The sequence below is a fragment of the Schistocerca cancellata genome, chromosome 2 (assembly GCF_023864275.1).
Source record: "Schistocerca cancellata isolate TAMUIC-IGC-003103 chromosome 2, iqSchCanc2.1, whole genome shotgun sequence".
NCBI lineage: Eukaryota > Metazoa > Arthropoda > Insecta > Orthoptera > Acrididae > Schistocerca > Schistocerca cancellata.
In genome coordinates, this window is record NC_064627.1 from 650,764,179 (window position 1) to 650,777,215 (window position 13,037).

The 13,037-nt window shown below is 43.7% G+C and overlaps 1 protein-coding gene across 2 annotated transcripts in view; it reads right to left on the reverse strand.

Annotated features, from left to right (window-relative positions):
- Window positions 1–13,037, reverse strand: part of LOC126147618 (cardioacceleratory peptide receptor-like) — a 341,146-nt gene that overhangs the window by 127,706 nt on the left and 200,403 nt on the right. For both annotated transcript variants that reach the window (XM_049915706.1, XM_049915708.1), the window contains exon 3: window positions 6,109–6,202. In XM_049915706.1, the coding sequence (XP_049771663.1) occupies window positions 6,109–6,202 (94 nt within the window). The remainder of the gene's footprint in view (window positions 1–6,108; window positions 6,203–13,037) is intronic.

Sequence of the window (13,037 nt, forward strand, 5' to 3'; positions counted from 1 at the left end):
TAAGTCCCATAGTGCTTGGAGTCATTTGTTTTTATTAGGAGCACATAAGTGAGCGCCACAAGAAACACTTCGGGCTTGGTCGTGGTAGAGTCCGTATGAAGCTGTGATTCGTTCACTGAGGCGTCGGCATCGTCTGGTGCTTCGGTCGTGGAGATGTCAGGATTGAATCTGTGGATGGTAGCGATAGAGGACGAATCGACTTTTCGTTGCCTTGCGGTTGTGTCTGAACCATCTTAGAGTTGCGACAGGATGCATAAGTCATCGTCTTCGCAGCACGTCTGTAGCGTACAGCGTTGTGCTCACTTCCATCTTTATGGTCAGCATAATTCGCAGCACCAGAAGCGTATTTCAGTTTGACATTACACTTTCGGAAAGCAGGACGATCGCCTGTCTGAGTTTGACACCTATACTGAATATGTGAACGTCTCGGGACGGTCACCAACTTTGTCACTGTTTTGATCAGAAATTTACATTATTATGTAGACTGAAATTATTTTTCCACTTTATTAGAGTGTAAATCCTCAAGTGGGCAAGCAGTAAATTCATAGATGGACAGGTATCACTGCTATCCACTTAAACTTACAACTGAGTTTGGAAACACAATTGTCATTGTTTTCATTGTAGAATTTACATGTGATTTAATAGATGTTTTTATGAACAAATTTAAGTATTTTGTTACCTTCGCTATATTAAGTTAGAGCCAATCAAGCTGTGTTTCAGTCACAGTAAACCATACAAAAATAAATATTTCTCCACCCAGACAGCGTCAGTCACGTTCTGATTTATGTAAATTCCCCACCTTAACGTCTGTGCAGAGGGCCGAAATTTCATTATCCATTTAACTGCGCGCACAACTAAAATTTAAAGGGTGGATATCAAATAAGTGGCCTGCCCACAGTTTTGAGCGCTCGAGAATACAACCAACACCAGTATTTGCGCAGTTTAGTAGAGCGTATTTTGTTTCCAATTCTGAACAGGACAAAGCTGCTTCCGTACACTCTTCATTCTGTCAACGTGCCTCGAAGAGTCATCTCAAGACTACACAGAGAGTGCAGTGTTACTTTACTTCAACAATGCCTTCTAGTACAAAAAGTTGCCCGCCCACCCGATAGACGTGCTCAACACGGACTGAATCGAACATCCAGCCTTCATCCTGACACAGAGGACATTGAAGTACTGTCTTGCAGTGGTCGCCCACGGTCCGCATAACCGCCACAGAAGCGCATGATGCGTTTTAGGAGACAAATGCGAGGGATAAGTCGATCTGGACAGTACTCAAGCGTCTTCAGATGACCAATTCGATGTCTATACCCACAGTGCAACACTCCCAGCACAATAGTGTGCAAGAAAAGTGAAATCCTGAATCAGAATTATCTGGTCCTCTTCACTGACGAGTGCAAGATTTGTCAGACGACTGATAGTTGTCCAACCGAGAAACGTGACCTACTATACAACGTTGAATCCGAAATACTTTTGATTCTAGGCGACTCAATACTGAAAATTTCTGTGCTCTGGCAGAGATTCGATCCCTCGGCTTGTGTTTCTAGGCACTCACTTTAACGCTAGGCCACCAGGCCCAGCTCTGATGAGTGATGGTAGCTACGGTACATATGTGTGTGCCTCAGAAGCTCATCTAGTATGTGCGGGCAGTCGTGTTGTGAGCCGGTATCACGTACTGATGTAAGAAACCTCTAAGTGCTACGAAGGTCATTTGAGAGTGTACTATAGAATCACGATTTTACAACCTAAACTGTAATACCTCGTCACGGGAACTCTCACCATACGTGCAGGACAGATAGCGTCACAACGTTTTGATAAACGCGTGGGTAGCGCGCTGAGGAGGATCAAAGCAAGTGGAAATGCACCGTATGGAATGTCAATATAACCACAGTTTCATTATACAGGGTTATTACAAATGATTGAAGCGATTTCACAGCTCTACAATAACTTTATTATTTGAGATATTTTCACAATGTTTTGCACACACATACAAAAACTCAAAAAGTTTTTTTAGGCATTCACAAAAGTTCGATATGTGCCCCTTTAGTGATTCGGCAGACATCAAGCCGATAATCAAGTTCCTCCCAGACTCGGCGCAGCATGTCCCCATCAATGAGTTCGAAAGCATCGTTGATGCGAGCTCGCAGTTCTGGCACGTTTCTTGGTAGAGGAGGTTTAAACACTGAATCTTTCACATAACCCCACAGAATGAAATCGCATGGGGTTAAGTCGGGAGAGCGTGGAGGCCATGACATGAATTGCTGATCATGATCTCCACCACGACCGATCCATCGGTTTTCCAATCTCCTGTTTAAGAAATGCCGAACATCATGATGGAAGTGCGGTGGAGCACCATCCTGTTGAAAGATGAAGTCGGCGCTGTCGGTCTCCATTTGTGGCATGAGCCAATTTTCCGCGGGCTACGCGTGAAACTTGCCCGCACGCGTTCAACCGTTTCTTCGCTCACTGCAGGCCGACCCGTTGATTTCCCCTTACAGAGGCATCCAGAAGCTTTAAACTGCGCATACCATCGCCGAATGGAGTTAGCAGTTGGTAGATCTTTGTTAAACTTCGTCCTGAAGTGTCGTTGCACTGTTATGACTGACTGATGTGAGTGCATTTCAAGCACGACATACGCTTTCTCGGCTTTTGTCGCCATTTTGTCTCACTGTGCTCACGAGCGCTCTGACGGCAGAAACCTGAAGTGCCGCTTCTGCCGAACAAAACTTTATGAGTTTTTCTACGTATCTGTAGTGTTTCGTGACCATATGTCAATGAATGGAGCTACACTGAATTTATGAAATCGCTTCAATCATTTGTAATATCCCTGTACAGATGCTCGAACATGTTTGGGATCCAACACGCTACCTTTATTTCTCCTACTGATTTTTTTTTTGTTCAGAGTAAAGATATTATTTATTATTACGTTCCGATCTGAGTTCGCGCTTATTCACAGACGTGCAGAAGGTGTAAAACAATTTTTCAGCAATTTATCTTGCGAAACTCTACGCATGAAATTCCATGAACCGGGTAACCTGTTTTCTACGTTGATCCTGTGAATCCTCAGCACAGTCCTGCATTTTGGTCCCGTAAACTAATGACATCTCGCGCAGAGGAATTTAAGCAACCATTCCTCCAACGGGAGCTTGGTTAAACAAACGAAAAAAAACAACTTTCTGCTGCACACTGTTAGCGATATCAGTAACACAGACCATTATGATTGGTATCAACTAAGCAGCTGCCACGAAATCCTTGTAATATACCTGGGAGAATGCGCGAAAAGATGTCGACACGGAATTAAGCAGACACGCTGATGAAGACTAGAGCCAACGTCAAATTGTACTGCGACAGGCAGCTGAACTTGCTGCAAAATGAGCAAACAATAAGAAACTTGGTATTAAGCAAACTGCGTTCCAATACAGAGATACTTCCAGTTCCTTTTTCCATAGCAGGTGGCATCCGATGCGCGGTGCGCTGGTTTATTATGAGGGGAAATATTTTTAAAATGGTTTGCTGCACCTAAAACTGAGAACCGCTCGTCTAAATCTCACAGATCTAAGACAAAATTACAAATCTCTTCTTATTAACTGCATGCAGAAAATGTAATGGAGGGGTGAATCACAGACAACGCGGATGAGTAGGAAGAACAAACCAGTATCGTTAGGATGTAGTATTACTAGTGTCACTAGTGACACATTGCTTAAATATCTGAGTGTAGCATTTCAAAGCGATATGAAATGGAAGGAGCATGTGAGAACTATGGTAGGGAAGGTGAATGGTTGACCTCAGTTTATTAGGAAACTGTAGGAAAGAGTGGTTCAGCTGTAAAGGAGATCGCACGTACGACGCTGGTGCGACCTATTCTTGAGTACTGCTCGAGTGTTTGGGATCGGTACCAGGTCGGACCGAAGGAAGAAACTGAAGCAATTCAGAGGCGGACTGCTAGATTTGTTACCCGTAGGTTCGAACGACACGTAGGTGGTACGGAGATGCTTCGGGAACTCAAATAGGAATCCCTGGAGGGAAGTCGACGTTCTTTTCGAGAAACACTATTGAGAAAATTTAGAGAATCGGCATTCGAAACTGACTGCCCAACGATTCTACTGCCGCTGACCTATACTCTTTTTAAGGACCAAGAAGATACGAGAAATTAGGGCTCATACGGAGGCATATAGTCAGTCGTTTCTTTCCCTCTATTTGCGAGTGGATCAGGAAAGGAAATGACTAACAGTGGTAAAGGGTATCCTCCGCCACCCACTGTTCGGTGGCTTGCGGAGTATCTATGTAGATGTAGATTTAGATGTAGATCTTAACACTTGGGTGCCAATAAGCATAGAAGCTCCAATCGACATAACCCCATAAAAGTTTTAACATACGTGAAGTCATATTTTTTCGAGCCCAGTTGCATACGCAAGAACCGCAGTCCATAATAGATCTATGATTTTATACTGAAGAACAGTTATATAAAAAAAGAAAAAAAAATCAACTGCAGGAAGCGTTCCCTCACATAAACTCGAATATTAGCTAGAGAAATTTGAACACAAACGTTCTTTGATCCGATGTTAAAGCCATGCCTCCATGATCGTCGAAGTAAAAATAGTAACCGACACATTTATAATTGACCAGCCGTTTTCAACGATTATTACTCTTACGTGCAATTATAACAAACAGTGAGATTCCATAACTATACAGCTTTATTTGGCAACTGGATAAACGCAATACACCCAAAACCATAACTAACAAGAAGAAGACTAAGAAGGAAAAAAGAAAAGAGAGAAGGAAAAAAAATTCCCAGGTGCGAGTAATATTCGTGCACTGAGAGTTCCGTACAAACAATTACCTGCATGGATAGTTTATCCATTACGGGAACTGAGGGTACTGAAGAATTTTGCCTGTTATCGACATTGATACTGATAAGATATCGGTTCCAGGGATACCAAGAGTTTCGAGGGTGTTTTAAATGACAAATATGTGTGAATTCCTAAGGGACCAAACTGCTGAGGTCATCGGTCCCTACAATTACACACAATTTAAACTAACTAAAAGTAACTTATGCTAAGTACAACACACAGACCCATGCCCGAGGGAAGACTCGAATTTCCGCGCAGTCTGTGCATGGCGCCCTAAAATGCGCGGCCTCTCCGCGCGGCGAGGATGTTTTAATTTCAAGTTTGAAATCGGATAGCAGATACCAAAAGAAATATTTTTTTCGTGTGATAGAATTTAAAATTAACAATTTCGTGTTTTTCCCTTTTCTCGTGCTGTGGAACCGCGCTTCTTGCCGAATTTCATGATTCTGGATCACCGGGAAGTACGCTATAGTTTTTGATTAGTTTGTTTTTGAGTATCAAAATATGCCACATAAATGGCCGTATCTTTTGATTGCAGTGATTTCGAAGCTTAAAATTATTGAACCACCAAGAGACCAAGCACCTTAATGTGTGAGATAAGTTTGAACTCGACACGTCAACTCGTTCCTGATGAAAATTTTTCTCAACAGTTGGACCGAGACACAGATCGAACAACAAAGCGATTCTACAAGGTTTCCATTTTTACATTTTGAGACGCGGAATCCTAAAAATGAGGTTGCAGGAATGATTTGTTAAGAATGAAATGTTCCATAGTCTCGAGATTTCATTCACATGTCAGAGGAAACCCTAGATTCATCGCAAGGCAAAATTTGTATTATACTATCTAAATCAGTTTTTTGTTATAATTCACTATGCACTATAATTTGCGAAGTTATTACGAACAAATTTCGTTAAAAATGGTTGTTGCAGTATAGATACTGATGAGTATTTTCAGGTACTGCGAAATTCAGGATTTCCATCTTTAAATTTAAGCCAACGTAAACACTTTGATAAGGGATTATATAGTACTTACACATGCATAGTAACTTCTAGTTTCGACAGAATGAAAAACGATTCGACATGTTGTTCTTCATTCTAATACGACGTGGTCATTGATCTCCAGTCACAGGAATAAAGTAAATGTTTCATTGAAAATAAATGTGCTACTTTGTAATGCTTCTTTGCGGCAGTACTGCCTGCATGTTTAACAACTGAGTTTCCACCTTTGACGTCACATCGCAGAAGCGCCAGTACTCACAGCTGCCGGAGAAGTTCATGGGGTGCGTGATGGCGTCGTAGCGGTCTATGCTGAGCGCCACCAGCACGTACGTCGACGAGTACGTCACGACCGCCTGCAACACAGACACACACCACGAGGTCACTACAGACCAATCTGTCACACACACACACACGTGGTTGCTTTTATGTCGTGCTGCATCACATTCACATCGTGACTGAGCACCGACCACAGCATGCGGCGGGTTTCGTCAGATATTTGTAGCGGTGGCTCTGCTATGTGGCACTAAGTCATTGTGACGCGCGCTACAGTATTGATAATGGTACTATGAATTCCCGAGACCGGTCTGCGAATTAATTTACAGAAAAACTGTGTCTCTTCGGTGACTCTTCCTTTCCCACAGAATTGACTAACAGATGCAGACCCAATGAAAGTACTCAGTATGTGGAAATGCATCAAAATCTCTAATTCACCTGCTAATGAACGTAAACTGAATGTAGTGAATGAATATGTTTGCATTTATTCTGATTTGTGAGAGTTAAGAACATTATGTATTCTGCAGTAATGTGAAAAACGCTATAACTATGTTAAGTATTTTAAAAATCTGAACCTTCTTGACGAGACAAAGATTTGTAATGAAATTAGTCAAATTTAAGCGTGGGATAGCAGTTGTGCAAGCAGAATCTCACTAGCGTGATAAGTTTGGCTTATATGAACGTAACACACGTCCGTTTGTAATCTAAGAAGGCGTGCTAAAAAGCGATGGCTCAAAATGTTCTATGTGAAAAACCGAAAAGATTTTTAAATAAAAGAAACATTATTAACATTTGACATCTTTATTTGTCAAGTCTACTTTTTTTTGTCAATCTATTCTCCCTGGCGAAGAACATATTTCTCCCAACGGGAGACCATTTGGTTGATACCGTCACTGTAGAATGTTTGACTTTGTCAACAGAGCCACAACCTCACCTTTGCTTGTACCGCTTCGTTTCTATAAAAGTGAAGTCCTGCGAGGCGTTCTTTCTGCTTTGGAAACAGGTGAAAATCGGATGGGGCCAAGTTTTTAGCACTTTTCTTTATGATGAGCACGAACAACCCAGCGTCGCACATTACTGGTAGCTACACAATCGTCACCGTACACAGCCTTCATTCCTCCATGGATTTCAATTGGAGGCACGTTTACTGCGGTTAGAAAATCGATTACAGCGCGCTTTCTCACGCACTGGCATAGTTAAACACCGTTATGTTCCACGCTGCAATTCAGAGCTCTTTAGCGGCAGAGGGTTTCACCTTGCGTCAGAGGTGCGGGAAGGTCGACAATGTAATATACATGACGTCAATATCTCAGACGATATTGAGAACAGAATAAAAATTCTGAAGAATTGCTTTCCAGCACGGCCTTGTATAAACATCGATCAAAATGCAAAGCACAATCCACTGAATTTCGGTAATAATGTTTAAGAAAATGGAAGTTTCGTATGTAGAGCTACTGGTTAATTCAGAAATAATTACATGCTAGTTGGTCAGACAACGTCACATCCCACGGAAGTGCAGTATTCATTGATGAATGCGACGCAGATTACAGAACAAATAAGTAAAAATGGTAAAAGTGTGTGAGTTACCGGAAATGCAACGACTGAAATACAGAAACATTCGTGTTCGGTGGGTTACACGTATTCTCATGCGCTCAATGCTAGTTAAGGATGCAAGTGATAATTTTCTGCAAAACTTCAAAGGCGATTTTCAATGTTTTTATGCTGTCAAGCCGCATCGTATTTAACAAGCAAATAGGGCAGAATTTCAAACGAAAGACGTAAAGTTAATCGCGATAACGTAAGATCATGTTCCGCACACATTAGACGGATAAACGTGCATCTGGCGGTTGAAGGCGCTTGCCTGTAGGAAATTGTTCCAGGCAACAAAGACATAATAGTGTTTGTGAAGAAAGATCTAGGGAAAAATCGAAGACTTTCTTTTCAGGCTAAGAGTGTTCCTCTGCCATGAATCATATTGAGTGGTATTTCCTAGTCCTTACCAATCCAAACTTCAAGAGTATACTGGCTTTAAATTTTAACCAACATTAGTAGCTTACCCCTTTGCCAGTCACGTCAACAGCAACAGTATAGCGAATCACAATTAATACTGCTTCAAACCTATGAAAATGTGTATGGTTGTTTTTTGACTGGACGCTGTCTTGCCGAAAAGTCATCCAAAAAAGACCACTATTAATAGTACGCTGACGCATTGTAATATCGGGAACTTTAATTTATGTTGTGTACATTTCAGGTTAAGAGCTTGGAAACTACACAGCTGTCTGTCCTTGAGTTACTGCGTATGTGGGAGCCCCACGGGTTTGAGGTTGGTGTCCCGGTGATGGCAGCAACCGTTGAAACTGTCCACCAATAGCATTATATTCGTGAAGTCCATACATGAGGCCACATCATTACGGAAGAGGGGGTGAAGAGGGGAGAGGAAGAGGGTGGAAGAGAGGGGGCGGAAGAGAGGGAGTGGGAGAAGAGAGGGTCTTTGGTCATGAGTTTACAAGATCACGTAGATTGCAGTTAAAGTTGTTCTTTATTAGAGTGTAAATTTTCAAGTGGGCAAGAGTAAATTCACGGATGAGGGGGGGGGGGGGGGGCATGGGACACTGCTATCTACTTAATCTTCCTCCATCTCAGTATCGGTAAACGGAATAGTAACAGTTTTCATAGTTGAATTTTATGTTGTTTTAATGGAATTCGAGCATTTAAGTAATCAGTGTTTCTGTTCAGTACCCTCACTTACATTAAGATATATGAAATGAACCAGTTTTCAGGTAGCTACTTTCAATCACATTAAATCACATTCAAACAATTATTGTTCGAATCAGATTGCCTCAATGAGATTCAGTTTTATGCAAATTCCCCACTGTAGGATCTATGGCTAGGTCCGTAATTTCGCGTTGCCCACATAACTCACGCGCAATTACAATATAAAGGGTAGATCTCAAAGACGTGGCCCGCTCCTACTTAGTTTTGAGGGGCAAGAAGTTTATCCACGAGGGATTTCGCAAATTCTTAACACAGATATTGCACAATTACATAAGTATTACATGCGTTGACGGGCTATAACGAAAATCATATTGAATGTCCCCTTCTCTGGTGGGAATCACATAGTGTGTGTGTGTGTGTGTGTGTGTGTGTGTGTGTGTGTGTGTGTGTGTGTGTGAGCGCTCGTGCGCACCCAGATAACTTTTTTAAGTAGCCTCGTCTAGAGATTTTCGACAAATGATGCGGTGTTATTATTCCACGGCAAACATGTTGAGGTTGCTGAGCCAACAGCTAACTGGAGGAAGTATTCCACTGGAGAGATATGTTAAGATGAAACTGAAGTGCTTAATTCTGTGTGGATAATTTTCTGGGTTCTGAAGTCGTTGTTAGAGACTAGTTTCCGAGGGTAAGCATGTATTGGTTGTGTCTTATGCTTTCCGGTCGGAGGTTGTCCGAATCTTGGGTCAATCTGACAAGGGAAAAGCGCTCCGATGCGTTCCAGTTTAAGTCTGTGCTAATGAAATTCCTGTCCAATCCACATTTTAACTGTATGTATGAATAAAAGTTCACCCTATCCCATTTTCTTTGTCAATGGTCTGAGTGAATAAAATTCCGACCCATTCAGTTCCTTAACGGTCTGTGCGAATGAATTCTGACCTGTTCCGTTCCATTCCGTTTCTTAAATGGTCTCCGCGAATAAAATTCCGATCTGTTGCGTTCCTCTCCATTTGTTTTAACGGTCTATGTGAAAGAAATTTCGATCCGTTTCTTCCATTTCATCTTTAAAACGGTCTGTGTGAATAAAATTTCGACCCGTTCTGTCCCGTTCCATCCCGTTTTAATAGTCTATGTGACTGCTGTCATTTGAATTTCGATAACTGTATTTGTAGCTGACATCATCCGCTACATGTGAGCAGTTACGTATTGGGGTATAAAGTGAGACGATTTCTTATAACTGGTGAAGATGTTGATTAAGCACTGCTGTTATCAACATGCTTCCGAATACCATTGGACGAAGCATTAGTCTTAACAATCAAGTGTAAGAATCTCGACGACATATCCGCAAGAAACCGGCGTTCCGTGATTCGCTAAGTCTCAGGTTTCGATCTTGGTTTACTTGCAGGGCTTATTATTCTTCCCTGCTGTCACCTTTGTCGTTCTCGAGTTGTTGTTGTCCACATGTTTTCTCTCAGGTGACTCGCTGTGGCGCCCTAAGCCGGTCGGCCTGTTGTACGGATTCTCCAGTCGTTCCAAGCCTTGTCAGATTTCTGTCATTATACAATTATTATGCACAGTCCGACTAAACTCACCATCCCCCCCTCCCCCTCTCAGGTACATCAGTAGGATTCTCTAGAACGTGTAATTCACTAGGCCAACCATTAATCATCCGTTGTTCACCACACAACAAAAACAGTGGAGAATATGTCAGCTATTATTCGCCGGAACGTCTTATGACCCCCCCCCCCCACCTCCTCTCTCTTTGATTATCTGACAGCATGCACCCATCCTCGTGGGGAAGGGGGACGGAGATCTTCTTACAAATGACTCAGTTAACTTACATTCATAGCTCTTCCATTTTACAAGGAAGAGCACGGTGTGGGTTTTATACGACTCAACCACTAAAACTGTCAAAGGGTTCTTTGAATTATGAATGTTGCAAGGAAGAAAATAAATCGCTTAAGTGAAATGTCAGTCACTAATAACAGGACCAGGAAAACTTCTTCCACTATTGGCCGTCAACAAAGTCGTATCGATTCTCAGTGCTAGAAGGCAGAAAGATACGACGCACGTTCCTTTCTGTACATTCCGTTAGACATTGTAAGCATGTAAGCGTTGTAGCTTCGATGTGAGTGCAGTAATAGTTGGCTATAATGGTAAGCGCTCACTTTGTATAGCACACTTTGTATAGCACGGAGTTGCGATGCGTTTGGGTAATACGCCGCTATACGGATGCCGCATCTTGTACTTTAACACTTTAAATACTGGACGAGCCGCCTTCGTTTTGAATCAGAGAACCCTACCCATTGAAACATCTACTTTTACATCTACATGGATACTCTACAAATCACATTTAAGTGCCTGGCAGAGGGTTTATCGAATCACCTTCACAATTCTGTAATATTCCAATCTCGTATAGCTCGAGGAAATGATGAACACCTATATCTTTCCGTACGAGCTCTGATTTCCATTATTTTATCATGGTGATCGTTCCTCCCTATGTAGGTCGGTGTCAACAAAATACACTCCTGGAAATGGAAAAAAGAACACATTGACACCGGTGTGTCAGACCCACCATACTTGCTCCGGACACTGCGAGAGGGCTGTACAAGCAATGATCACACGCACGGCACAGCGGACACACCAGGAACCGCGGTGTTGACCGTCGAATGGCACTAGCTGCGCAGCATTTGTGCACCGCCGCCGTCAGTGTCAGCCAGTTTGCCGTGGCATACGGAGCTCCATCGCAGTCTTTAACACTGGTAGCATGCCGCGACAGCGTGGACGTGAACCGTATGTGCAGTTGACGGACTTTGAGCGAGGGCGTATAGTGGGCATGCGGGAGGCCGGGTGGACGTACCGCCGAATTGCTCAACACGTGGGGCGTGAGGTCTCCACAGTACATCGATGTTGTCGCCAGTGGTCGACGGAAGGTGCACGTGCCCGTCGACCTGGGACCGGACCGCAGCGACGCACGGATGCACGCCAAGACCGTAGGATCCTACGCAGTGCCGTAGGGGACCGCACCGCCACTTCCCAGCAAATTAGGGACACTGTTGCTCCTGGGGTATCGGCGAGGACCATTCGCAACCGTCTCCATGAAGCTGGGCTACGGTCCCGCACACCGTTAGGCCGTCTTCCGCTCACGCCCCAACATCGTGCAGCCCGCCTCCAGTGGTGTCGCGACAGGCGTGAATGGAGGGACGAATGGAGACGTGTCGTCTTCAGCGATGAGAGTCGCTTCTGCCTTGGTGCCAATGATGGTCGTATGCGTGTTTGGCGCCGTGCAGGTGAGCGCCACAATCAGGACTGCATACGACCGAGGCACACAGGGCCAACACCCGGCATCATAGTGTGGGGAGCGATCTCCTACACTGGCCGTACACCACTGGTGATCGTCGAGGGGACACTGAATAGTGCACGGTACATCCAAACCGTCATCGAACCCATCGTTCTGCCATTCCTAGACCGGCAAGGGAACTTGCTGTTCCAACAGGACAATGCACGTCCGCATGTATCCCGTGCCGCCCAACGTGCTCTAGAAGGTGTAATTCAACTACCCTGGCCAGCAAGATCTCCGGATCTGTCCCCCATTGAGCATGTTTGGGACTGGATGAAGCGTCGTCTCACGCGGTCTGCACGTCCAGCACGAACGCTGGTCCAACTGAGGCGCCAGGTGGAAATGGCATGGCAAGCCGTTCCACAGGACTACATCCAGCATCTCTACGATCGTCTCCATGGGAGAATAGCAGCCTGCATTGCTGCGAAAGGTGGATATACACTGTACTAGTGCCGACATTGTGCATGCTCTGTTGCCTGTGTCTATGTGCCTGTGGTTCTGTCAGTGTGATCATGTGATGTATCTGACCCCAGGAATGTGTCAATAAAGTTTCCCCTTCCTGGGACAATGAATTCACGGTGTTCTTATTTCAATTTCCAGGAGTGTATTTTAGTATTCGGAGGAGAAAGTTGGTGATTGGAATTTCGTGAGAAGATTCCGTCGCAACGAAAAACGCCTTTCTGTTAATGATTTGCAGCCGAAATTCTGTATCATTTCTGTGACACTCTCTCCCATATTTCGCGTAACGTACTGCCTTTCTATGAACTTGAACATGTTAGTATGATTGATAAACTGACCACTTCCTAAATGAACTATCTACTCGAGTAGAGTTTCCCGTGCACAAGAACATGCAACTGATCAAA